Source organism: Symphalangus syndactylus, chromosome 1 (assembly GCF_028878055.3).
Source record: "Symphalangus syndactylus isolate Jambi chromosome 1, NHGRI_mSymSyn1-v2.1_pri, whole genome shotgun sequence".
Lineage (NCBI taxonomy): Eukaryota > Metazoa > Chordata > Mammalia > Primates > Hylobatidae > Symphalangus > Symphalangus syndactylus.
Genome location: NC_072423.2, coordinates 88,226,249 through 88,251,815, shown reverse-complemented (window position 1 = coordinate 88,251,815; position 25,567 = coordinate 88,226,249). Strand labels below are relative to the sequence as shown.

General features: G+C 38.8%; 1 protein-coding gene across 1 annotated transcript; it reads left to right on the top strand.

The window, feature by feature from the left end:
* Positions 1-10,947: 10,947 nt before the first annotated feature.
* Positions 10,948-24,879, top strand: TCN1 (transcobalamin 1). The gene is made up of 9 exons (XM_055294013.2): positions 10,948-11,043; positions 13,348-13,527; positions 14,712-14,852; positions 16,058-16,213; positions 18,496-18,686; positions 21,659-21,848; positions 22,880-23,063; positions 24,369-24,487; positions 24,654-24,879. The coding sequence occupies exons 1-9, from the start codon at positions 10,965-10,967 to the stop codon at positions 24,713-24,715; spliced, it is 1,302 nt and encodes a 433-aa protein (XP_055149988.2). The 5' UTR covers positions 10,948-10,964; the 3' UTR covers positions 24,716-24,879.
* The last annotated feature ends 688 nt before the right edge of the window (positions 24,880-25,567 follow it).

Sequence of the window (25,567 nt, the reverse complement as noted above, 5' to 3'; positions counted from 1 at the left end):
TGAGGCCCCCTACAATGCAGGTCAGAGGGGGGTTAGCGAGAGGAAGGATTTGGCCATGGGCCATGGGCAGGGGAGGGTAGTACAGTGGAGACAGATGGTGGCTCTCACCACATTGCAGAGTTCCAGTGTGAAATTCTAGAGATTCTGGACTCTGAGAATTCTAGACTAAAGTCTACCTTTCTTTCTCATTATGAAAGCCAGTTTGTCAAAATAGGAGACATAACATATCTCGTTTAACAGTTTCATTTAAAGCTTTTATATAAATATACATGATATGTGCCTCCACTTGTACCCTTGCTCCAGTCCCCATGCATGTGAGGTGGGAGCATACTTGGGGCCGTTTGTCCTCCACGCAAAGTATTAGTTTGGTGCAAAAGTAATCTCGGTTTTTGCCATTACTTTTAATTTGCAATTACTTTTAATGGCAAAAATCGCCATTAGTTTTGCACTACCTTAATAACTTGTCTTGGGAGAGATCTACTGATTTCTTTGGGAACCCTCTTAGGGACTTGTCTTGCTTTGTCAATAAGCCTGAAAGGACCTGAGTTTCACTAAACATCTTTGTGCTTAGGTCACTCGTCAATGTTCGCCTTCAGTAAGTCAAGCAAATAATCAGAATTATGTAACTCTCACTTAGCATGGAGAGAGGTGAAACAAAAGATATCGATTATTTCAAAGTGGATCTGCTTGATGAGATAAAGGAATTCTGGGTAAATGTCAACAACATACTTAATGCTTGGGCCACTTTGACTTTAACCCTGGATGTTTACATCCCCACGGCACTCCTGATTTCCATGGAAGGACCTTCTATCATTTACTTTTTTCCTGGTTTGCTCCTGTAAAAACTTCTAATATTTATCCAATGAGATTATCTACCAGTATGTGTTATTAATTTATCATTTGGCTTAAGGATCTGAGGTTCCTTTCAGCAAACATTTTGATAACCTCTTACAGCATAGGCATTTTGCATGGTACAGTGGAGGACACAATAGTGAATGAGAAAGATGTATCGCTGCCTTTGAGGAATTCACAGTCAGGCAAGGAAACAAACATTAAATACACACAGTTTAGAAATAATTCTGCAAAAAATTAATTGCTATTCTCATAAGTGCTGCAAACGAAAGTACAGAATGTCAAGAGAGTGGCTAACAAACGGCCAGAAAGTACTGGTTCTTAGAGATCACATTTCGAGTCTGGAGGCTTATTCGAAATGCAGTGGAAGGCTTCAAGGATTTAACCAGGAACGAGGATTTTAAAATATTTTTTAAAAACATCAGCACAATAACAACATATCTCTGTTGCAAAAGAAAATTCACAACTTCCATTTTCTTGGATTAAAAGTCAAGACAGTGTATTTCAAACTGTGTTCCTCAACAATTCCTTCTCTAAATGTGGTCCATATATGACTCAAGTTGGAGAAGTGCTGGTATAGGAGTTGGGGGGAGAATGGCTTGGAGAGGGGTACAAGTGAATAGTAATACACAAATGTGGAAGTTATTTTGGACAGGTCAAGAAACTGGAAATGTTGATCAGATTATTGGCAGGAAAGGCAAGGCGAAACAGACTGGTCCCAGAAGGTAGAATGTGTCACTCTGGTTGGTTGGTTAAGTGATCAAAGGAGACAGAAGTATCAGGCATAACAACCAGACTTTGGGCAGGTATAACTGAGTTGACAGTTATTAGTGAGATAATAATAGCCATCAATTACGTACTGCTTATAACGCACCAGGTACTACTCTAAGCACCCTCCATATATTAACTCACTGACTCCTCATGAAAACCTAGGAGATAAGAACTATTTTCTACATTTTGGAGTCCTAGAGAAATTAAAGATTTACCGAAGGCCACAGAGCTATTAAAATGGCAAAGATGGCTAAACTGATAAAGTAAGTTTGCAATGGAAAACTAAGAAGTCAATTTTGGATATGCTGATTTTTAAATTGCTATAAGACATCCAAGTAGAATTACAGAGAAGGCATTTGGCTATAAGTTGAGACTCAAGAGAATCTAACATAAAAGTGAAAATTGGGAAGATATTAGTCTATTTGAAGGTTTGAATGTGGGTGAGAACACCTAGAGAGAGTGTGTAGCATGAGAAATAATATAGGTACAAAGCTCTGAGGTCATACAACATTTAAAATTTCAAAAAAGATTGGTAGTGAGTACAAAGAAGGAGTCAAAAAAACACTGGGAGAAAAATTACGGGGCTGAGGGTTGATGATAATGCAACACAAAACGTGGGGAAATGTATCTAGACTTTGAAGGAAGAATCAACTATATTCAGTGATTTTTAAGAATTCAGGTAGAAAATACAACCCACAGAATGGGAGAATATTTGCAAAGTAGGTATCTAGAATATACATAAAGATCTCTTACAGCTGACTAATAAAAAGATATATGGAAACCCAATTAAAACAATTAATTCTGAATAGTTTTCTCTTTAAAAAAGATGCCAGGTGTGGCAGCTCATGCCTGTAATCCCAGTACTTTGGGAGGACAAGGAATGCAGAACACTTGAGGCCAGGAGTTCAAGACCAGCCTGGCCAACATGGCAAAACCCTGTCTCTACTAAAAACAAAATACAAAAATTAGCTGGAGGCAGTAGCACATGCCTGTAATCTCAGCTACTTGGGACGCTGAGATATGAGAGCTGCTTGAACTCAGGAGGTGGAGGTTACAGCTAGCTGTGATCGTGCCACTGCACTCCAGCATGGGCAACAGAGCAAGACTGTCTCAAAAAAAAAAAAAAAAAAAACCGTGTGTGTGTGTGTGTGTGTGTGTATGTGTGTATTTGTATATATATTAGATATATACAAATATTCAATAATTTCATGAAAAGATGTTCAACATCGTTAGTCATTACAGAAGGTAGAGAAAATGTTACCAAAAGACCCAGCAATTCCACTCCTAAATATACATGGAGAGAATTGAAAATGTCCATAGAAAACTTGTAAACAAATGTTTATAGCACCATTGGCCAAAAAAAAAAATAGAAACAACATAAATGTCCGTCAACTACTGAAAAGAGTCAGGTATGGTGCTCACACCTGTAGTCCCAGCACTTTGGGAGGCCAAGGTGGGCAGATTGCTTGAGCCCAGGGGTTCAAGACCAACCTGAACAACATGGTGAAACTCCATCTCTGCAAAAAATTCAAAAATTACCTGGGCATTGTGGTGCATGCCTGTAGTACCAGCTACTCAGAGGCTAAGGTGAGAGGATCACCTAAGCCTGGGAGGTCGAGGCTGCAGTGAGTGGTGTTTATGCTGCTCTCTAGTCTCGGTGACAGAGTGAGCCCCTGTCTCAAAAAAAAAAAAAAAAAGAGACTACTACCGAATAAATAAAATATTATATATCCACATAATAGAATATTATTTGGCCATTAAAACTGAAGTTCTGAGCCGGGCATGGTGGCTCACACCTGTAATCCCAGCACTTTGGGAGGCCAAGGCAGGTGGGTCACCTGAGGTCAGGAGTTCGAGACCAGCCTGGCCAACATGGCGAAACCCCGCCTCTACTAAAAATACAAAAATTAGCCAGATGTGGTGGCAGGCACCTGTAATCCCAGCTACTCAGGAGGCTGAGGCAGGGGAATCACTTGAACCCGGGAGGTGGAGATTGCAGTGAGCCGAGATCTCGCCATTGCACTCAAGCCTGGGCAACAAGAGTGAAACTCTGTCTCGAAAAAAAGAAAAAAAAAATGAAGTTCTGATACATGCTACAACATACATGAAACTTGAAAACATTATGCTGAATGAAAAAACTAGTTATAAAAGACCATATATTGTATGATTCCATTTATATGAATGTCCAGAAAAGGCAAAGTATAGAGGCAGAAAGTAGACAAGTGGTTTCCTAAGACTGGGAGGACTGGTTAATCACTGCTGATGGGTATGAGGTTTCTTTTGAGGTGATGAAAATGCTTTATCATTGATTATGGGGTGATAGTTTGCACATATTTGTGAATACACTAAAAACCATTAAACTATATACTTCAGTTCAGTGAGATGCCAGAAATTTGTGGCCAAAGGCTAAGAGAGATAAGAATTTAGAAGGAGATTTACTATGTACAATATTAAATTGCCTCTAGAACCATCATTAGGATTGGATCTCATTATGCCCCAAAGAGACAAGTACAAAATCTGTTCCAACTCACCTGGCCTCTTTCTTTCCTGGAAAGGCCCAGAGAATACTACCTTAACTAGACATTAACATATGAATTAGTAAAGGGAAGTTGTTGGGATTGACAGTGAAAGATTTAGCCACTGAAATTATCTCAGTCACTATAATGTGATCCCAGATTAGCCAAAATTAGATGGCAGTACCTAATCATCAAAGACCAGTTGTAGAAATTAGCATAGCTGGCTATAGAATCAGAGTGACAATAGAAGTGCTTTGATCCACAGTGATTTATGACATCATCTAACAAAACATGAGGTAACTGGGAATGAAATAGATGGTCAGCTGATTAAAATATTGCTTGAACTATATAACTGGAAAAAATTCTAAGTATAGTGTATTATTTTTCTACTGCCACATAAATAACTACCCCAAGACTTAGTGGCTTAAAACAATCATTTTCTCACAAATCTATGTGTAGCAACTTGGGGGCTAGGTTTAGCTAGGCACTTCTACTGGTCTTGGCCAGTGTTATTCACGTGACTTTAGTCATCTGGTAGCTCAACAAAAGCTAAATAATCTAAAGGCACTTCATTCAATGTCAGGTAGTTGGCAGCCTACAGCTAGCATGTTTCAGTTCTCCTCTTTATGACCTTTCCAGAAGGTCACAGCTACAACAACTAGAACATGAGCTCAGTTTTATACACATTGTGGGTCACAGAATTCGAAACATAAAACCCAATGCAGAAGGAATTTTTTAATTTCCACCTATTTCATATTTGCTAACTACCTCTTTCATATTTGCTAACTACCTCTTGACCCAAGACAGTCACATGACCAGGCCTCAATTTATTTTTTATTTTTTTTTTTTATTATACTTTAGGGTTTTAGGGTACATGTGCACAATGTGCAGGTTTGTTACATATGTATCCATGTGCCATGTTGATTTCCTGCACCCATTAACTCGTCATTTAGCATTAGGTGTATCTCCTAATGCTGTCCCTCCCCCCTCCCCCCACCCCACAACAGTCCCCGGAGCATGATGTTCCCCTTCCTGTGTCCATGAGTTCTCCTTGTTCAATTCCCACCTATGAGTGAGAACATGTGGTGTTTGGTTTTTTGTCCTTGCGATAGTTTACTGAGAATGATGTTTTCCAGTTCCATCCATGTCCCTACAAAGGACACGAACTCATCATTTTTTATGGCTGCATAGTATTCCATGGTGTATATGTGCCATATTTTCTTAATCCAGTCTATCGTTGTTGGACATTTGGGTTGGTTCCAACTCTTTGCTATTGTGAATAGTGGACCAGGCCTCAATTTAAATCTAAATTTAGAAAGATGTTCTATATAAAGATATAAATTTTAGAAGCATTAGCATATAGGTGTCATTTAAAGCCTTGGGTTTAAATAAGATCAACATAGGAGAATGAAGAGTTTTAGAAAATGAACCCTAGAAGATTGCAACATTTAGAAGTCAAATATATCAGGAGAAAGTAGCAAGAAAAGACCAAAAAGGAAGAGTCAGAAAGGTAGAAAAGCTCCAGAAAAGGATGGTGTTCCAGCCAAACGAAGTAAGAAAAAGAGAGTAATCAACTATCAGTTCAAGTAAAATGAGAATTTAGAATCACTGTTGGAAGCAGCAAAGTAGAAGTGACTTGTTAAAAACCAGTTTTAGAAAAATCTGTAATAGATACACAAAACATTAAGAGAAAGGAATTGAAGCATACAACTATAAAGTCATCAAATCACAAAGAAAGCAATAGAAGAAAAAAAGGAAAAAAAGAACTATAAAACAGTCAGAAAACAATTAACAAAATGGCAATGGTAAGTCCTTACTTATCAAAATTACTTGAAACTTAAATCGATTAAATTCTCCAATCAAAAGACAGAGTGGCTGCATGAATAAAAGACAAGATTCTTGGCCGGGCACGGTGCCTCATGCTTGTAATCCCTACACTTTGGGAGGCCGAGGTTACAAGAGACAAAGAAATTGTTACAAGAGACAAAGAAAATCATTATATAATGATAAAGGAGCCAATTCATCAAAAAGATATAAAAATTATAAATATTTATGTACCCGACATTGGGCACATAAAGCAAATATTAACAGAACTAATGTGAAAAATAAACAGCAAAACAGTAACAGTAGGTGACTTTAATACCCCACACTCAACAATGGATAGATAATCCAGACAGAAAATCAATAAGGAACTACCATATTTGAACAATATTTAGACCAAATGGACCTAACAGACATATACAGAACATTCCATCCAACAGCAGGGGAGTACACATTCTTCTCAAGCACATATAAAACATTCTCCAGGATAGATCACATTAAGTCACATTAAGTGTTAACAAATTTAAGAATATTGAAATTATATCAAGTATCTTTTCTGACCCCAATGGAATGAAACTGGAAATCAATAATGTGAGAAAAATTGGAAAATTCACAAATACATGGAAATTAGATAATCTACTCCTGAACAATCAAGGAGCCAAAGAGGAAATTAATGAGGAAGTAAAAAAGTATCTTGAGACAAATGAAAAGGTAAACTCAATGTCTGAAAACATATAGGATACAGCAAAAGCAGTACTGAGAGGAAAATTCATAGTTATAAATGTCTACATTAAGAAAAAATAAAGATTTCAGATGAACAAACTAAGTTTAAACATTAAGGAACTATAAAAAGAATAATCTACACCCAAAGTTATCAGAAAGAAGGAAACAACAAAAATCAAAGCAGAAACAAATAAAATAGAGAATAGAAAAACAATGGAAAAGATCAACAAAACTAAGAGTTGGTTTTTGGAAAAGATAAAAAAAAAATCGACAAACCTTTAGCTAGACTAACCAAGAAAAAAGAGGGAAAACTCAAATAAGTAAAATTATAAATGAAAGAAGTGAAGATATTACAACTGCTATCACAGAAATACAAAGAATCATAAGAGACTACTATAAACAATTATATGCCAGCAAATTGGGTAACCTAGAAGAAATGCATAAATTCCCAGAAACATACAATGTGCCAACAAGGAATCATGCAGACAAAGAAAATCTGAACAGACCAAAAATATAAATAAGGGGACTGAATCAGCAATCAAAAACCTCCCTACAAAGAAAAGCCTAGGACCAGATGCTTCACTGGTGAATTCAACCAAATACCTAAAGAAGAATTAATGGCAATTCCTCACAAATTGTCCCAAAATATTGTAGAAAGGATATTTCCAAACTCATTTTACAAGATGAGTACTACCCTAATACCAAAGCCAGATAAGGACACTACCAAAAAAAAATCACAGGCCAATATCCATAATAAACATAGATGCAAAAATTCTCAACAAAATACTAGCAAACCAAATTCAACAGCACATTAAAAAAAATATACAAAAGAAAAAGCAATCAAAAAAATTTAGCATCCTTTCATGATAAAAAAAAAACCTCTCAACAAATTGGGTATAGAAGAATTCTACTACTGAGCCATTAAAAGGAATGGAATAATCTTAATAATAAGCAAGAAAATTTTTTGTTTGGTTTTCTACTCCTGTGTTGCTTAGAATAATTGCCTCCAGCTCCATCCAAGTTGCTGTGGAATATTTGAGAAAATATTTGCAAACCTATATCTGAAAATAGATTCATATCCAAAATATGGAAGAACCATGCAATTCAATAGCAAAACGAAAACAGAAACAAGACAAATAATCTGATTTTAAAATGGGCTAAGGGCCTCAACATTTTCCAAAGAAGACATAAAAATGGCAAACAGGAATGTGAAAACATGCACAGTATCACTAATCATCAGAGAAATTCAAATCAGAATAATCATATCACCTTATACCTGTTAGGGTGACTATTATCAAAAAGACAAAAGATAACAAAGTATTGATGAGGATGTAGAGAAAAGAGAATCCTTTGTGTTTGCAGAATGTAAATTTGCACAACTATTATGGAAGACAGTGTGGTGGTTCCTCAAAAAATTATAAATAGAACTGCAATATGATCCAACAATCTTACTCCTGGGTACGTATCCAAAGGAAGCAAAAGCAGTGTTTCAAAGAAATGTATGTACTCCCGAATAGGCACAGTGGCTGACGCCTGTAATCCCAGCACTTTGGGAGGCCGAGGTGAGTGGATCACCTGAGGTCAGGAGTTTAAGACCAGCCTGATCAACATGTTGAAACCCTGTCTCTACTAAAAAAAAAAATAGAAAAGTTAGCCAGTGTGGTGGCAGATACCTGTAATCCCAGCTACTCTGGAGGCTGAGGCAGGAGAATCGCTTGGACCCGGGAGGTGGAGTTTCCAGTGAGCCGAGATTGCGCCATTGCACTCCAGCCTGGGCGACAAGAGAGAAACTCCGTCTCAAAAATAAATAAATAAATAAAATATATATATATAAAATATGTACTCCCATGTTCATTGCAGCATTATTCACAATATCAAAGACATAGAAACAACCTACATATCTGCTGATGGATGAAGGGATAAAAATTGTGATTTATACACACACACATACATATATGTGTGTGTATATATATATATTTATATTTATATAATAGAATAGTATTCAGCCATAAAAATAAGGAAATAGTGCCCTCTGAGACAGCATGGATGAACCTGAAGAATATCATGCTAAATGAAATAAGTCACAAATACTATCATGTCATTTATATGTAGATTCTAAAAATTATCAAATACATGGAAACAGAGAGTAGAATGTGGTTTCCACATATGTAAAATATAAATATACGAGAGAGAGAAAAAGATGTATTACAAGGAGTTGATTCATGACTTTATGGAGGCTAAGAAGTCCCACAGTCTACTGTCTGCATGCTAGAGACCCAGAAAAGTCAGTGGAGTGATTCAGGCCAAACTGAAAGCCCAAGAACTGTTTGAGGGCTGGAGAAGATAAGATGTCCTAGCTCAAACAGGCTGGCAGGAGGCAAAAAAAGGGTGAATTCTCCCTTCCCTCACCATTTTATTCTATTCAGGGTCTCAATAGATTGATTGATGCCCACCTACATTGGAGATGGCATTCTACTTTCCAGAGTCCACCAATTAAAATGCTGATCCCATCTGGAAACACCCTCACAGATACATCCAGAAATAGTGTTTAATCTGGGCACTCAGGTGCCAGTCAAGTTAACACAGAAAATTAACCATCACAATGGTACAATGCAAATAGTGGCTCACTAAGTCATGACGTCCTTAGCTAGGCTGACAGTATTCTCTAAAAGTTCTCAGAAGAACTGTGATAGGCAACACTTCTCACATGTAGCAACTGTCCTGGCAGGGCAGAAATTCACATTTGATGTATAGCTCTCGGGTTTTCCCCCTTGGTTAGGAAACTCTCAGGAAATCTATCTTAGGAGAAAAATCATAGTTTGGAAACCACTATGCCAAAGATCCCGTCATGTGCTGGGTTCTCCAATACTGCCTGCTTCAATTTCAGACTTGCAACGTTTACTTCCATTTTTAAAATTTTTTATTTCAATTTTTGTGGGTACATAGTAGGTGTATATATTTATGGGGCACATGAAATGTCTTGATACAGGCATGCAATGCGTAATAATCACATTATAGAGAAGGGGGTATCCATCCTGTCAAGCATTTATCCTTTATGTTACAAACAATCCAGTTATACTATTGGTTATTTAAAATGTACAATTAAATTATTATTGACTATAGTCACCCTGTTATGCTACCAATAGTAGGTCTTATTCATTCTTTCTAATATTTGGTACCCATTAACCCTCCCTACCTCCTTCCCACCACTACCCTTCCCAGCCCCCGGTAACCATCTTTTCATTCTCTATCTCTACGAATTCAATTGTTTTGATTTTTAGATCCCACAAATAAGTGAGAACATACAATGTATGTCTCTCTGTGCCTGGCTTATTTCACTTAACATAATTATCTCCAGTTCCATCCATTTTGTCACAACTGACAGGATCTCATTCTTTTATACAGCTGAATAGTACTCCATTGTGTATATGTATGACATTTTCTGTGTTCATTTATCTGTTGATAGACACTTAGCTTGCTTCCAAATCTTGGTTATGGTGAACAGTGTTGCAACAAACATGGGAGTGCAGATACCTCTTAATATACTGGTCTTCTTTCTTTTGGGTATATAGCCAGCAGTGGGATTGCTGGATCATATGGTAGCTCTATGTTTAGTTTTTTGAGGAACCTCCAAACTGTTCTCCATAGTGATTGTACTAATTTACATTCCCACCAACAGTGTAGGAGGCTTCCCTTTTCTCTACATCCTTGCCAGCATTTGTTATTGCCTGTGTTTTGAATAAAGCCATTTTTAACTGAGATTAGAGGATATCTCATAGCTTTGATTTCCATTTATCTGATGATCAATGATGTTAATCACCTTTTCAAGTACCTTTTCATATGCCTGCTTCCCATTTGGATGTCTTCTTTTACTTCCATTTTTATATGTTGTATGTGTTTGCATGATCAAATCTACTTTATCAAGAAACATAAAACATAAAGTGAAATGGAAAAAAAAGGAAAGATTACAGGAAACAGTCATTTGCCTAATATATGTTCACTGGGCGGAAGGCAAATAATAGATGTGAACCCCGAAGGTTTAGGACGGGAGACAAAGGAAAGTTATTTCCTCATTCTCCCTAACCACATCCTTCAAGTCTTCTCCCTTATTTATTACATTGCATGGACAAATACACTTGACCACACCTCCTGACATTGCTCAATATTTGCTTGAGTGAAAAGAGGCTGAGGCAACCTGAAGGAGGAGCTCTCATTACCTTCTGCCCATCACTTAATAAATAGCCGGCCAATTCCTCAACATTCTGGTACACTGTTGGAAAGATGAGACAGTCACACCAGCTGCCCCTAGTGGGGCTCTTACTGTTTTCTCTTATTCCAAGCCAACTATGCGAGATCTGTGGTGAGTAAACTTTGAGCTAAAATTACTCTAGAGTGATAGTCTACTGAATACTGTTGACAAGAGACTCTATGTGGAGTTACCTGAGAAAAGATCCCATTCCAGTTTCATATGTGGTTGGACTCCATGAATGATGAAAAGGGTGGCAGGAGATGGTAAGGAAAGTCTCACAATGCATGTTGTTGTAAGAGGAATTATAGATTGTGTGCTCACTTGCCTAACTGCTCTTTCTATGCTCAGATCCTCTCTAGCACAGCATCCCTACCAAGTAAGTCTCTATTCATGTGAATTTCCAATGACAGAAAATTTATGCTCCCAGAAACTTTTCTAGATCATGGAAAGTTATCTTTTGGTTTTCATATGCAATCTTTTTTTCCTGAAATTCAACGCATGATTTTTGGGTTAACCCCTTGTAACTACATAGAAAAAAAAAAAAAAAAAAACTCGTTCAAATAGTGATGACTGCTGTCTTGTCACGAGTGAGTTTAGATGTTCCAAGTTACATGTCCACCTCCCTTCAACTCTTTCCCAGGACACATGGGATAAAGTTCCATCATCTCTTGCTTGGATGTTGACCCCAGAGATTGTGTGGTTCTGTAAAAGAACATTAAAGTAAGAGAAAGGAAAACTAAATTCAGATGTAGTTTGATCCCTTAGTTACTGAATGACCCAACGTTTCTGAATTTCTTTAGCTTCATTCATAAATAAAGGATAATGAGGGGAGACTATTGAAGCAAATTATCTCCTGAAGTCTGGTGCGGTTCTCAAGTGCATGACTTCTCTTTCGTGAGACTTTACTCTGAAATTCAGCTTCAAACCAGTCCAAAGATTACTAAGTGGTACTATCTGTGCTCTCTAACCAGTAAGAAGAGAAACCACAGAAGACAGGCTTGTATACATACAGGCTAAAGCCTAGACTCTTCTGACTCTAATTTTTCTTCTTGGTCTGACATTTCCCCTGTTGGACCCTAAGAATAGGGGATGGCTATGTAGGTTTTGGCATTCAATTCATTTTAAATAATAATAATAATTAAATTTATCTTTGAGAGTCAAGGAAGCTGATTTCAGTTGTCGACCAGGAACTAAAAAGTCTGTTTCAGGGTCAGAAAATCTGCTGAGCTAGATGCTTCCACAAAATCTCAGAGAACTGACTCACAATTGTTCCACTGTGTCTGCAACAAACCATGACCTTTCTGCAATCGCTCTATTCAGATCTTCTTGACTCTTTCTTTTAAAGTAAAGAAACCTGGGCAAGGGAAATTATATTTCCTTGATTCTCAAGTATAGTGAAAAAAAAACTCCAGTTGAGGTGGAAATAATAGTATGTGCAGCATTTTACAGTTTATTCAGTGGTTTCTTGTCCAATATCTGTAAGGTAAGTGTTAATAGCCACAATTTTTAAATGAGAAAACTAAGGGTAAAACGAGTTACATAACTTATTATCCACAGTCATAAGTTAAGGAGCACAGAATGTGGCCAAAATCTGAATCCAAAGCTCATGTTCTTCTCACTCTCCCACTAATCCATTCGATAATCTGGAGATTGTAGGATTTGGGGCTACTCCTCAAGATTATGGAAAAATATATTGAGAAAGTGTCCTGTGTTTTAAATAGTAAATCTTTTTATTCTCCTCTATTTCCTTAGGAGCTATGGATTCTCCTACTTCCACAGTATAATGTGACTTCCCTCCATCTCTGGAATTGGGGCATACTGTAGGCTAAAACTGGAGAGTTTTTCACAGGCTGCATAATGCTAAATAATGATCTCGATGCCCAGCAAGCTGGGCAATCAGACAATGAAGTTTTGGGGTCAATCACCAGTATAACATAGAATTTTTACCTGCATTTTCTCAACATTAACCCAATTGATTTAGAAGATGGAGAAGGAAAGAACTGAATCCAGGAAGTAGAACGTCCTGCTTACTGAGAGTCAGAAGACATGTAGTCTAGCTTCAGCTCAGCCTCCAATTATGGAAGTTTCTTTAAGGACACTCTCTCTAAGCTTCGTATGCAAAATTAGGGAATGATGCTAGATTTCCCAGGCAGGAGTCTGCCAGTACACAATGATAAGTCTGCACCAGTTGTTAAAATATGAAAACATTTTCATGTTGGTTGTTAAAGGAGTAATGTCTGGCATAGGGGTGGGTTCAAGACCCACCTTTGTATTATTCCACCAACACAGTCAGCAGCCACTGGATTGGTCTAGGTCTGTGCCATATCTGTTACCAAATATTTCTATATAACCCCTGCTCCAAGTCTTGCTATTTTCTGAGTATGTGTTTCTTATTTCCTTCCTTCTCTGCCACAGAGGTAAGTGAAAAAAACTACATCCGCCTAAAACCTCTGTTGAATACAATGATCCAGTCAAACTATACCAGGGGAACCAGCGATGTCAATGTCGTGTTGTCCCTCAAACTTGTTGGAATCCAGGCCCAAACCCTGAAGCAAAAGCTGATCCAACGAATCAAATACAATGTGAAAAGGAGACGTAAGTTTCTGTGTTCTCTGGAAGATTTAGAAAAAAAAAATCTACCTATTTAAAGATTATCTGCAACTAATCCTAAAAATTATGCATCCAAAGTATCCCTGCTACATCCCCTCTAATGGTACCAAACCTGAGGTAACAGAAACATGCCCAAAACACAATCCCACGCCACTCACCCTAGAGCTACGTCTTGCTTCTTTTGGTCTTAAAAGCCACTTTTTTTCAAGAAGCCACAAACAAAAGCTATGGATTCTTATCCATTAATGCTGTTATATAAGCTAGCTTAGGTCACAACCATATGGGAATACAGATCATAACTAAGAAAGCTGGTGATGGAGAGGCAACCATGGAACAATCCAGATTTGGACTAGATGTGGGTTGGCCTTGAACCAATCATGTTAATACTGAGCCTCAGTTTTCTAATTAGTATCTGGGGAAATGAAGCCACTCTTACCTACCTCATAATATTATTACAAGAATTATGAGAATCCTGAGAGTTTTGATACTCTATAAGGCAGAACATAAAAAATCAAGTATTACTATCCTAGCAAGCTGGTACCACAAAGAGAAAAAAAACCCAAGATCTTGTTATGTATTTTTCCTCTTTTTTCACTCTCATAAGGATTCTATGATTCCAAAACGATTCTGTGATTTCTATGGAAAAGACTAAGATTTAGTTTGCATTTATACAGTACTGCTCTAAAAGGCTCTGCTTTGAGGATAAAGAAGAGAGGAATCAAATATTCGTACAGGAATGTATCACATAATGATGAATATATATGACAGTGGTCCCACAAGATTTTAATAGTGTATTTTTATTGTACCTTTTCTGTGCTTAGATATGTTTAGATACACAAATACCATTGGGCTACAATTGCCTATAGTATTCAAGACAGTAACATGCTATACTGGTTTTTAGCCTGAGAGCAACAAGCTGTACTCTATAACCTAGGTGTGTAGTCAACTATACCATCTAGGTTGTGTAAGTACACTCTATGTTGTTTGCACAATGACAAAATCGCTTAATAACCATTTCTCAGAATTTATCCCTATCATTAAGCGACACAAGACTGTATAGAGCGCAACAGAAGAAAAAAGTGATAGGCAATATAAGTCTCAAGGAAATCAGGAGGCCCAAAAAATCATAAAGCATGTACCTTGTTAAGCTTGAATACTTTCCTTTTCAGTGTCAGATGTAAGCTCGGGAGAGCTTGCCTTGATTATACTGGCTTTGGGAGTATGTCATAACCCTGAGGAAAACTTAATATATGATTACCACCTGATTGACAAGCTAGAAAATAAATTCCAAGCAGAAATTGAAAATATGGGTAAGAATCAAATATTTAGAGACCCTAGACAACCTTGTCTTCTCCTCCACTGATTCAGAACTATACAAAGTTTCCCTCCGCTCTTTCCTTCTCCTCTTCATCCCATTCATCTCACTGTGTCTTTGCAGGGCACTTCCCTTTTTCCCTTTCAGTATGCATCTTGAATTTTCTTTTTAAATATGTTCAGCTGAGCGTTGACCCGATGTCAAGTACTACTTTACATATGATGGCAGACACACACACACACACACACACACACACACACAAAGACACCATTCTCTAATCGTCCAGGAGCTTGACTTTAAGTCAAATGATGAATTACACCAGAAATAGCTGAAAAACACAGGACACAGTGTCATAAGTATCAAAATATACAACGCTAGTGTATGAGATAAAGGCGTCCAGAGTACATTATCCCCGGGAAAAATCAACCGCCCATGGTGGCCACTAGTGAGGTGCACTGTTTTTATCTCAATTCCCACCCAATATTTATTCTATTTTTCATTAAGTCCATCTTCCTTTGAGATGGCCTCCAACCTAGGTTTCTGCTTACAGTTTCAACACCTTACTATTGAAAACGCAAGAGGCTTGGAGGTTGAAAACCTGTATTCTGGCCCTAACTCTGTAACCATCTGAATATCTAGATAGCATCTTAATCTCTTTTTTTTTTTTTTTTTTTTTTGAGATGGAGTCTCGCTCTGTCGCCCAGACTGGAGTGCAGTGGCGCGATCTTGGCTCACTGCAAGCTCCGCCTCCCAGGTTCACACCATTCTCCTGCCTCAGCCTCCCAAGCAGCTGGGACCACAGGCGCCCACCACCAGGCCTGGCTAATTTTTTGTATTTTTTAGTAGAGACGGGGTTTCACCGTGTTAGCCAGGATGGTCTCGATCTCCTGACCTCGTGATCCACCCGTGTCGGCCTCCCAAAGTGCTGGGATTACAGGCGTGAGCCACCGTGCCCGGCCATCTTAATCTCTTTAAGGCTGTGTCCCCTCAGTTATAAAATGAAGAAATTGAGTGGAATTTAGTGGCCCTTAAAAGCCTTCACATTTCTCAGGTTTTCTGATTCTATGGGTGACCTCCCCTTCTATTACCCACCTTTCCTTAAATGTAAAGAAATTGAAATAGAATAAGTAGGAATAGATGGAAAATGCATACTCCATTACCACTTCCATGATTAAGGGAGGTATTTCTTCTCTTTTCTAGAAACACACAATGGCACTCCCCTGACTAACTACTACCAGCTCAGCCTGGATGTTCTGGCCTTGTGTCTGTTCAATGGGAACTACTCAGCCGCCGAAGTTGTCAACCATTTCACTCCTGAAAATAAAAACCATTATTTTGGTAGCCAGTTCTCAGTAGGTGAGTTACTAAGCCCAATTCCCTTGGTATAGAGGACATGGTCACCAGTAGGTCTTGCTCTTTGAGTTTTTCTACCAGTAAGTACCTGGACTTTATTTTCTACCTTCTTTGCTCTAGTCTCCTCAAAAGGGAATTTTCTTTTTGAGAAGAAGGTATGACGGACAACATTTAAGCTTCTTTCTAGATGTGTGGTATGGTAGAAACACCCGGTTTCTGCTCCAGCTCTTCTTTGGGTTATATAAACAATGAATGTTAACTTTGATCTTAATTTTTCCATCTGTAAAATGAGGATAAAGCATGAGAATATCCACATGAAATATTTTAGAAAGGGTAAGTTTTAGAAAAGGGAAATGCAATGGAATTTGTTTATCTTAACACTGCCTCTTTCTCTAGTTTATTGGGACAATTTGGATACCTTGATAGTCTTGAACAATACCACCTCTCCAGTGACAAAGTCCAATATTACAATCAATAGATTATATATTCACCTTGGGAAATGAACCAGAAATTTCCCACCATGTCAGCCTTAATATCCATAAAGAAGTCTTTAGACAGTTAGTACAGGTGCTTAGCCTCTATGGATCCAGATATACAAGTTCATCTTTCTACAAATTCAAAGTTCAAATTGAAGTTCAAAGCAAATCACCATTTAGTATTTCTGGATAGTAAGGAGAATGTGAGATTTCTCAGACTTCTTTTCCCATGAGAGAGGAAAGGTCCCATGCTAAGGAACACAGGAGACACCAAGTATCAGGCCAGAAAACGAGTCCTTATCTTTCCTTCTTCCAGTCTCTTGCCTCATCCTCTTTTGTAAAGAGGTTTACTGGGCAACAACTCTGTAAAGTACTATTTTCTAATCACTCTAATGAAACCCTTGAGAGGCTTACAAAGACATAGTTTAATTGATGCATCGTCCTAGGTTTTCTCAGTCCCTCAGCCAACATGACTAAAAGATTAGAGAAAGATGGAAAAATGACAGCAACCAAGATGTAAAAGTGAAATACTGTCCATGTATATGCACCTACAAATCCATAGGTGTTTTATGACCAAAGTATGTGTAAAAAAAGAAACCCAGAATTGTATTTAAAAAAAAAAATAAAGGCAGAGCGCAGTGGCTCACATCTGTTATCCCAGCACTTTGGGAGGCCGAGGCGGGTGGATCACCTGAGGTCAGGAGTTCAAGACCATCCTCGCCAACATGGTGAAACCCCGTCTCTACTAAAAATACAAAATTAGCTGGGCATGGTGGCTCACTCCTGTAATCCCAGCTACTCAGGAGGCTGAGGCAGGAGAATCGCTGGAACCCAGGAGGCAGAGTTTGCAGTCAGATCGGACCACAGCACTCCAGCCTGGGCAGCAAGAGCGAGACTCCATCTCAAAAAAAAAAACAAAAACAAAAACAACAACAACGACAACAACAACAACAACAACAAAAAACACTCTGGACAGCAGCAAGAGAGCTTTAGAGATTTGTGCTACATCCCACCCTCAACTGCTTTTAAGCTAATTTCCTGGCTCTTTACCTACTATGTGTGTGTGATGGGTCTCTTTTCCTTGGCAAGTTCTTAGATACTTTCCAGGATGTTTGGATTCTCAGAGACACCTGTTCCTCAGCTGGGCTCCATGGCCTGGGCCTCAGAGTTCAGGCAGCAGACATATCTTTGCAGAGCACTTCCCTTTTCCCCTTTCAGTATGCATCTTGAATTTTCTTTTTAACTATGTTCAGCTCAGCGTTGACCCTACGTCAAGTTCTTCTTTACATATGATGGCAGACACACACACACACACGTACAAGACACCACTCTCTAATCCTCCGGGATCTTGGTTTTAAGTCAAATGATGAACTACACCAGAAATAGCTGAACAACACAGGACACAGTGTCATAAGTACCAAAATATACAATGCTAGTATATGAGCTAAAGGTGGCCAGAGTACATTATCCCTGGGAAAAATAAACTGGCCATGGTGGCCACTAGTGAGGTGAATCTCCCTTAAGTAACCTTAAGTGGGAGGCCCATCACACTACAGTATGAGGTATGAACATGGAGTACATGGCAACTGAACATTGGGAAGAAATCTTTAAATATTTGAGTGGTTAGTGCTGGAGAGATGATTGCTGTATCTCGAAATCTTTCTTCACCAATTAGCATGACCAACCATCCCAGTTTTTCTAGATCTGTTTTTCTTTTAGCACTGAAAGTCTCACATCCCAGGAAACCTCTCAGCCCAGGACAAACTGAGATGCTTGGTCGCCTATCAACAATATTTTGTTTCCTGACAGATACTGGTGCAATGGCTGTCCTGGCTCTGACATGTGTGAAGAGGAGTCTAATAAATAGGCAGGTCAAAGCAGATGAAGGCAGTTTAAAGAACATCAGTATTTATACAAAGTCACTGGTAGAAAAGATTCTGTCTGAGAAAAAAGAAAATGGTCTCATTGGAAACACATTTAGCACAGGAGAAGCCATGCAGGTAAGTCAGAGGGTGAAACAAGAGGCAGAGAAAGGAGTCTTCTCTGGAAGAAAGCAGCACCTTTTTTTTTTTTAGATGGAGCTTCGCTCTTGTTGCCCAGGCTGGAGTTGCAATGGTGCGAGCTCAGCTCACTGCAACCTCCGCCTCCCGAGTTCAAGCGATTTTCCTGCCTCAGCCTCCTGAGTAGCTGGGATTACAGGCACCCACCACCACGCCCAGCTAATTTTTCTATTTTTAGTAGAGACAGAGTTTCACCATGTTGGCCAGGCCAGTCTCGAACTCCTGACCTCAGGTGATCCACTCATCTTGGCCTCCCAAAGTGCTGGGATTACAGGCGTGGGCCACTGTGCCCAGCCAGTATCTTTTTCCTTTCTTATTGGCCTCCTAAGACCTTATTATCCATTCTGCGGTTCCTATACTAACTTCGATTTTGCTCATACGATTCCCTTCCCCTGCCTGACATGTACTCTTCTCATCTTCAGCTTTACCTCCCCATAGCCAATGCTTCTAGGAAGCTTTTCCTAACTACAATTTCTCTAAGAAACTCTAGAGTCTACTACAATCTACCTTGTTGTTCTATCACACGTAGTTTTACACTTTCACACACACAGTAGTCCCCCCCTTATCCACAGTTTCACTTTCCACAGTTTCAGTCACCCAAGGTCAACTGAGGCTTGAAAATATTAAGTGACAAGTTTCAGAAACAAACAATGCATAAGTTTTAAATTGTGCATAATTCTGAGTAGTGTGATAAAATCTTGCACCTTCCCGCTCTGTTCCACCCAGGAAGTGACTCATCCCTTTGTCTATGCTTGTTAATCACTTAGTAGCCGGTTAGCAGATCAACTGTCCCAACATTGAAGTGTGTATGTTCAAGTAACACTTATTTAATAATGGCCCCAAAGCACAAGAGCAATGGTGCTGTAGTATATTATTATAATTGTGCTATTTGATTATTGTTGTTGTTAATCTCTTACTGTGCCTAATTTATAAACTGAACTTTATTATAGGTGTGGATGTATAGGGAAAAAACATAGTATATTTAAGGCTCAGTACTATCCATGGTTTCAGGCATCCACTGTAGGTCTTGGAATGTATCCGCCGCTGATAAGAGCGAACTACCCCATTACCACCGTTTCCTAAACTAGGAGCATGAGTCACAGTAACTGTGTCAATAATCTAACTAATCTCACAAAACCAGAAAGTGGTGTAGATTGGGATGGGACCTGGGCTGTTCTCAAAACTCACAATCAGCACCTACACTGTCATGCATATGCTCTTTGAAGTCTGAGACTTTATTCCTGCATTCATTCAGCCATTGATTTACAAACTCTAAGGGGAAGACATAAGAAGCGATCAAGGAAGGTTTACAGAAAAAAACAAAAAAACTTTACTGCATCATCAGTATGAACAGATATTTTTCAGGCTGACTCAGGGCTAGAGGACTTTCAAGGGAGAGATGACAGTGAGGACAAAGACCCAAAAGCACAAAAGAATGTTGGGCATTTTAAGGTCAAGGTGTTCGGCATGACCAGCACAGACTCCTTGGGAAACATAACAGGAGGCTGGAGGTGTGAGCACAGGTCCAATCATAAGGTTATCTGTATTGTTGTTGTTACTATTTATGTTGTTGATTGCCTTACTAAGTTTGAACTGAATATAAACTGCTTTCCCATTTTCGTTGCATATTTGAATCACCTGAAGGAACTCTTAGAAAACACTAATACCCAGGCCCACACCAGCCAGGTAGTACAGAAATTTAGAGGTGGAGCCTGGGCCTTGCTCTGTTTTAAAAGCCCTACAGGTGATACAAATTCACAGTAGGATCAAGAGCTAATTGCCTACAAGACACTACTGGGTATTTTTAAATATTAATAACATTTAATTTATTGTTATGTATGTGAATAACATTTATTGACGTGTCTTAAGCGGAAATGTACTATGGCCAGTTTTCTTTTTTCTTAATATCCCACAAATGCTTGTGGACCACTTGGTTAGCTTAAGAACCTCCAAGAAAAGATGAAAACAGGAACTGTCCATCCCTGGGAAACTACAGAGCAGCATGTTCAAATCCGACCCACTTTAGTTCCTGTCTTGCTTACCCCAATGCCCTCCTAACTTTTACTACCTCACAATTCTGCCCCATCAATCGAGCTTACATTCTGCTGCCAGGAGAGTTTCTGTTTAATGAACTATTAGTCTCCCCATTGTCAATCAAATAATGTCAGACACCTCCTCATCATTGTCAATCAAATGTAGTCAGACATCTCACCGTAAAATTCAAGCATCTACTAGTCTAGCCCAACTTCCTTCTCCAGCCTGTTCTTCCACAGTTGCCTCCAATGTTCCCCATACACAGTTCTCCTAAACCAGGAGGAAACCCCTGAGGAACTTTGCTAAAATGCAGATACTCTCATCACTGCCAGGTCATGTCCTGGCCATTCCTACCTAACACCTTTGTTCATGTTGTTCCTCTTGAGTGCTCTATCCTACTCTCCAAGGCCTAACTCAAATACCACCTTCTCCAGGAAGCTTTTTTTTTTTTTTGGCTTCATTAAATGTTTGTGAGCTCCTCTCCTCTTTTGAAAGAGGCATCCCACTAGATGCATCCCTTAGGGCATTCCTCTGGCATCTCCTTTTACAGTAGTTTGTTAATATTTATTGAGTGTCTTCTATATGACAGGTATTTCCCAGCATTGGGATATAGAAATGAATGTGGGAAAGTCTGCCTTCATTGGAACTATTATAGCTTGTGTTATTAAGGAGTTCCAACCTCCCTGCCCAAACTAGTTTATAAGCTTCTGGGTAACAAGAAAGATAACTGAGTTATCTGAGGTGCTTCCTAGGTAGTCGATGTTCAATTAATACTGAATTAGTTATATATAGGCTTCCCCCTTATTTGAAGTATCTCATATTCTCTCTCTGTCTCTCTTTATCTCTCATCACCCCCCACCCCTGCCCTGCCTCATTAGGCCCTCTTTGTATCATCAGACTATTATAATGAAAATGACTGGAATTGCCAACAAACTCTGAATACAGTGCTCACGGAAATTTCTCAAGGAGCATTCAGTAATCCAAATGCTGCAGCCCAGGTCTTACCTGCCCTGATGGGAAAGACCTTCCTGGATATTAACAAAAACTCTTCCTGCGTCTCTGCTGCAGGTATAAGCATTAAGGCGCACACTGTTTTTGCTTTTCACCATAGCACCCAAAGCATGTGAGATTCAGGTGTCCTTTGAAACCAAAAGTGACCAGATAAACCTCCAAAACATAACAGTTGCCAGAGAGAATTCAGTTTTCATCGTGTTATCAGGGATTACAGTCACCTGAGGATTTGTTCTTAACTGAGTGCTAGATGTCCTTCTTAGTTCAAACATTAACAAGGCAGACCTGATTAAATAATGTCTATCTCCAAAGGCGAATTTCCCGACTGTTGGATATAGAAGGATCTGAGCATCATTCTCATCCTAAATAAAGTATAGAGGATTGGTACCATGACTCTGACTTTGCACAGTGAGTGATCCCTCAGGGAAATGAGACATCTGTGTGGAAAGGATATGCCAGTATTCGAAAACTGTAGCATACGTTACTTATTCAAACAAATGACTTTGCAACCAGGTAGAAGGAGAGGAGATATTGTCTTACATCTCTGTCCATTCCTGGTTCAGCCACTCACAGGTTTAGGAAACTTGGACAAAATGTTTAACCTCTAAGCTTCAGTTTTCTAATGTAAAAGTTGGGAACAAGGACAGTATCTAACGTAGGTTTTTGTAAAGATGGAATGAGACAATCCATGTAAAATGATTAGTATAGTGCCTGGCACTTCATATGTTTTCAATAAATGTTAAGCAATAAAAAGGAGAAGAGACAAGCATTATCGTATGCTGTACCAAGGCAAAAAAAGAAAAAAATCAGGATCCTCTGTGAGAAACAGAAGTTAGAGCAACTGAATTGCTTAAACAGCTGGGAGTTAAGCCAAGTGCCAACATTCACAAGCTGGTGAGTTTGGGTCTTAGTTTCTGCTTTAGTTATATGAGAAATTTGCCCCTTGAGTGATGATAATTGCTCCTTATAGTAAATCCATGTCTGCATTAAGGCAAGGAGTCCTTGGAACAGGAGTTGAGTAGGTCTGCAAACTCTAATATTATTTTCATTTTTCTGAATATTGCTCTGGGCTTTTCTGTCTCTGCCAGGTACCTTCAACATCTCCATTGATGAGCCTATAACTGTGACACCTCCTGACTCACAATCATGTATCTCAGTCAATTACTCTGTGAGAATCAATGAAACATATTTCACCAATGTCACTGTGCTAAATGCTTCTGTCTTCCTCAGTGTGATGGAGAAAGCCCAGGAAATGAATGATACTATATTTGGGTAGGTCTGTACCTAACCTAAGGTTAAGATGTTTGCTGTCATTTCTAAAGATGCAGTAAGAATGCATTTGCACCTAAATACAAAGTATATTTAAAATGCTTCTGTCCATCTACATCTCACAGCAGGAGTTTAAAATAGGAGGTGAGATATTTCATCTTCTTGCACATAATAGGTAGTAAATTAATGTTCGCTAAATAAATTAATGAATCTCAGGGCTCTCTCTTATTTCAGTAAAATTCTTTCAATAAATGTAACTTCTAAAGTCAAACATTTGAGATCTAGAACAGTGGTTCTTAACTCTTTTTGAATCACTGACCCCTTTGAAAATCAAGTGAATGTAATGAATGTTCATCCAGGAAAAAATAAACATACACACAAAAATTGGCATTTGTTTATTTATTTTACAGACAGAATCTTACTATGTTGCCCAGGCTGGTCTTGAATTCCTGGGCTCAAGAGATCTGCCTACCTCAGCCTCCCAAAGTGCTGGGATTACAGGCATTAGCCACTGCCAAATTTAGCATTTAAACTGAGAGTTTCACAGATACCCTGAAGCTTCTCCCTACCCTCACTTTCAGAAAAGTCATAGATCCCTAAACTAAAGTAACTGGTCAAGGAGGTCAAGTATTAAAATTAAAATAATGGCTTTGCCTCTGAAAAGTATGACTTATTTGGCTTCTTAACTCTAGTTGATAGTTATTTATCATATCAAACAACATAGCGTGGAATGCTATAAATAAAATCAGAATAATAATATTATATTATAAAGGCTACCCTCAAGGGCTTTAAGGGAGGTAGAAAAATGGCTACAGAATATAAAACAGATATTGACCTGTCACTTTTTAATAAACACAATATGAAATATCAAATTATCCTTTCCTGTTCCTCCTTTCTAAGGGAAAACTCAGTAACTTATGGTGTCTCTAGCACATGAGGATAACATGTTCTTCTACTGAATCAGTGTCTTCAGCAGTCACTATCTTGGGGTGGAAGGTTGAAGCTGTTATTTGAAAAGTATCTACCATGGCAGGTGGAGAGAGCAGAAACCATGAGCATCATTTCTCTAATTTAGCATGGAGTGTGGAGTGCCTGCATTCGAATCAGCTGGAACGTTTATAAAGCATGCAGATTCCTGACCCCCAGCTCATATCTAAAAATAAGAATATCTATGGATAGGGCCAGGAAATCTGCATTTTTTATAATGTCATCAAGTGATTCTCAGGTACATTAAAGTTTGAGAAATGCCTATTGTGGGTTTCCTTTGACAATTCTAAGTTCCAGTAACCTACTGGATATCGCCCACAGTTTCACAATGGAGGAGAGCTCATGGGGGCCCTATATCACCTGTATTCAGGGCCTATGTGGCAGCAATAATGACAGAACCTACTGGGAACTTCTGAGTGGAGGCAAACCACTGAGCCAAGGTAAGGGGGAGACATGCCAAAAAGACCCATGCTAAAAATGCCCAAATGGAGAGGGGTGTGAGCCTTTGTGGGGATTGGGCCAAGGGGTTAGTAGAGATGACATCCATTATTTGGCGATTTAGTGGTCAAATCATTTGACCCAGTTCTCTTTCTTCTTCCTTTTCAGGAGTTGGTAGTTATGTTGTCCACAATGGAGAAAACTTGGAGGTTCGTTGGAGCAAATACTAATAAGCCCAAACTTTCCTCAGCTGCATAAAATCCATTTGCAGTGGAGTTCCATGTTGATTATCCTTATGCCTTCTTCATTTATCCCAGTACAAGTAGGAGAGTTCATAACCTCCCCTTCTCTCTCTACACGTTCAATAAAAGTTGTTAAAAGATTAACAACTATACAAAAAGAGCATGTTCTAATTAGTTCATTCTGAAAGGATTTTAAAATTTATTACAGGAAAGTCCACCTAAGAAAGAACTGAAGTGAAAAGAAATGAGACCACATGTCTAATAAGCAGCGTTCTACTCAAGGTTCTCCTACTATCTCAGTGGCATTGGGCAACTGGGTAAAATGGGGATAAGGTTCTAGGTCTAATGTTGCAGCAACAACCAATGAGATCAAGCAGAAAGTCTGTGAGAGACTGAGCTCTCCGAGGCCCAGATGCAAGAGAGGAACCCATTGGTCACACTGATTTCATACAGGTAGTGGGTAAAAAAAACATGTTGCTCAGAAGAAAGGGGGAAACGTGAGGCATATACATAAAAGGTCCACCCGTAGTTTGAGAAACAATCTCATCCCCTGCCTCCAGCTGTCTCCCTTGGGTCCCACTTATTCTTCTTTTACATTTATTTTCCCTTTATTTCCCCATAAAATCACCCCGATATTCATATCATCAAAATACATATGCAAAAAAGTCACTTATAATGTTCATTTCCACAGAATTCACTTTTTTCCTTTTTCATTTTTCTAATCAATTTTTGTCATGCTAAGAAGTCACATCTTAAAGGAAAAAAGTTGAATCACATCAAGGCAGCACGAGCTTGTACTTATACTGAGTACCTGGGCTACATGCAGTACAGTCAGAAACC

Coding starts and splice junctions, on each gene's coding strand:
- TCN1 (XM_055294013.2), top strand. CDS start 10,965: ATGAGACAGTCACACCAGCTGCCCCTAGTGGGGCTCTTACTGTTTTCT. Junction 21,849..22,879: donor TTCCTGCGTCTCTGCTGCAG/GTATAAGCATTA, acceptor TGTCTCTGCCAG/GTACCTTCAACATCTCCATT. Junction 24,488..24,653: donor AGGCAAACCACTGAGCCAAG/GTAAGGGGGAGA, acceptor CTTCCTTTTCAG/GAGTTGGTAGTTATGTTGTC.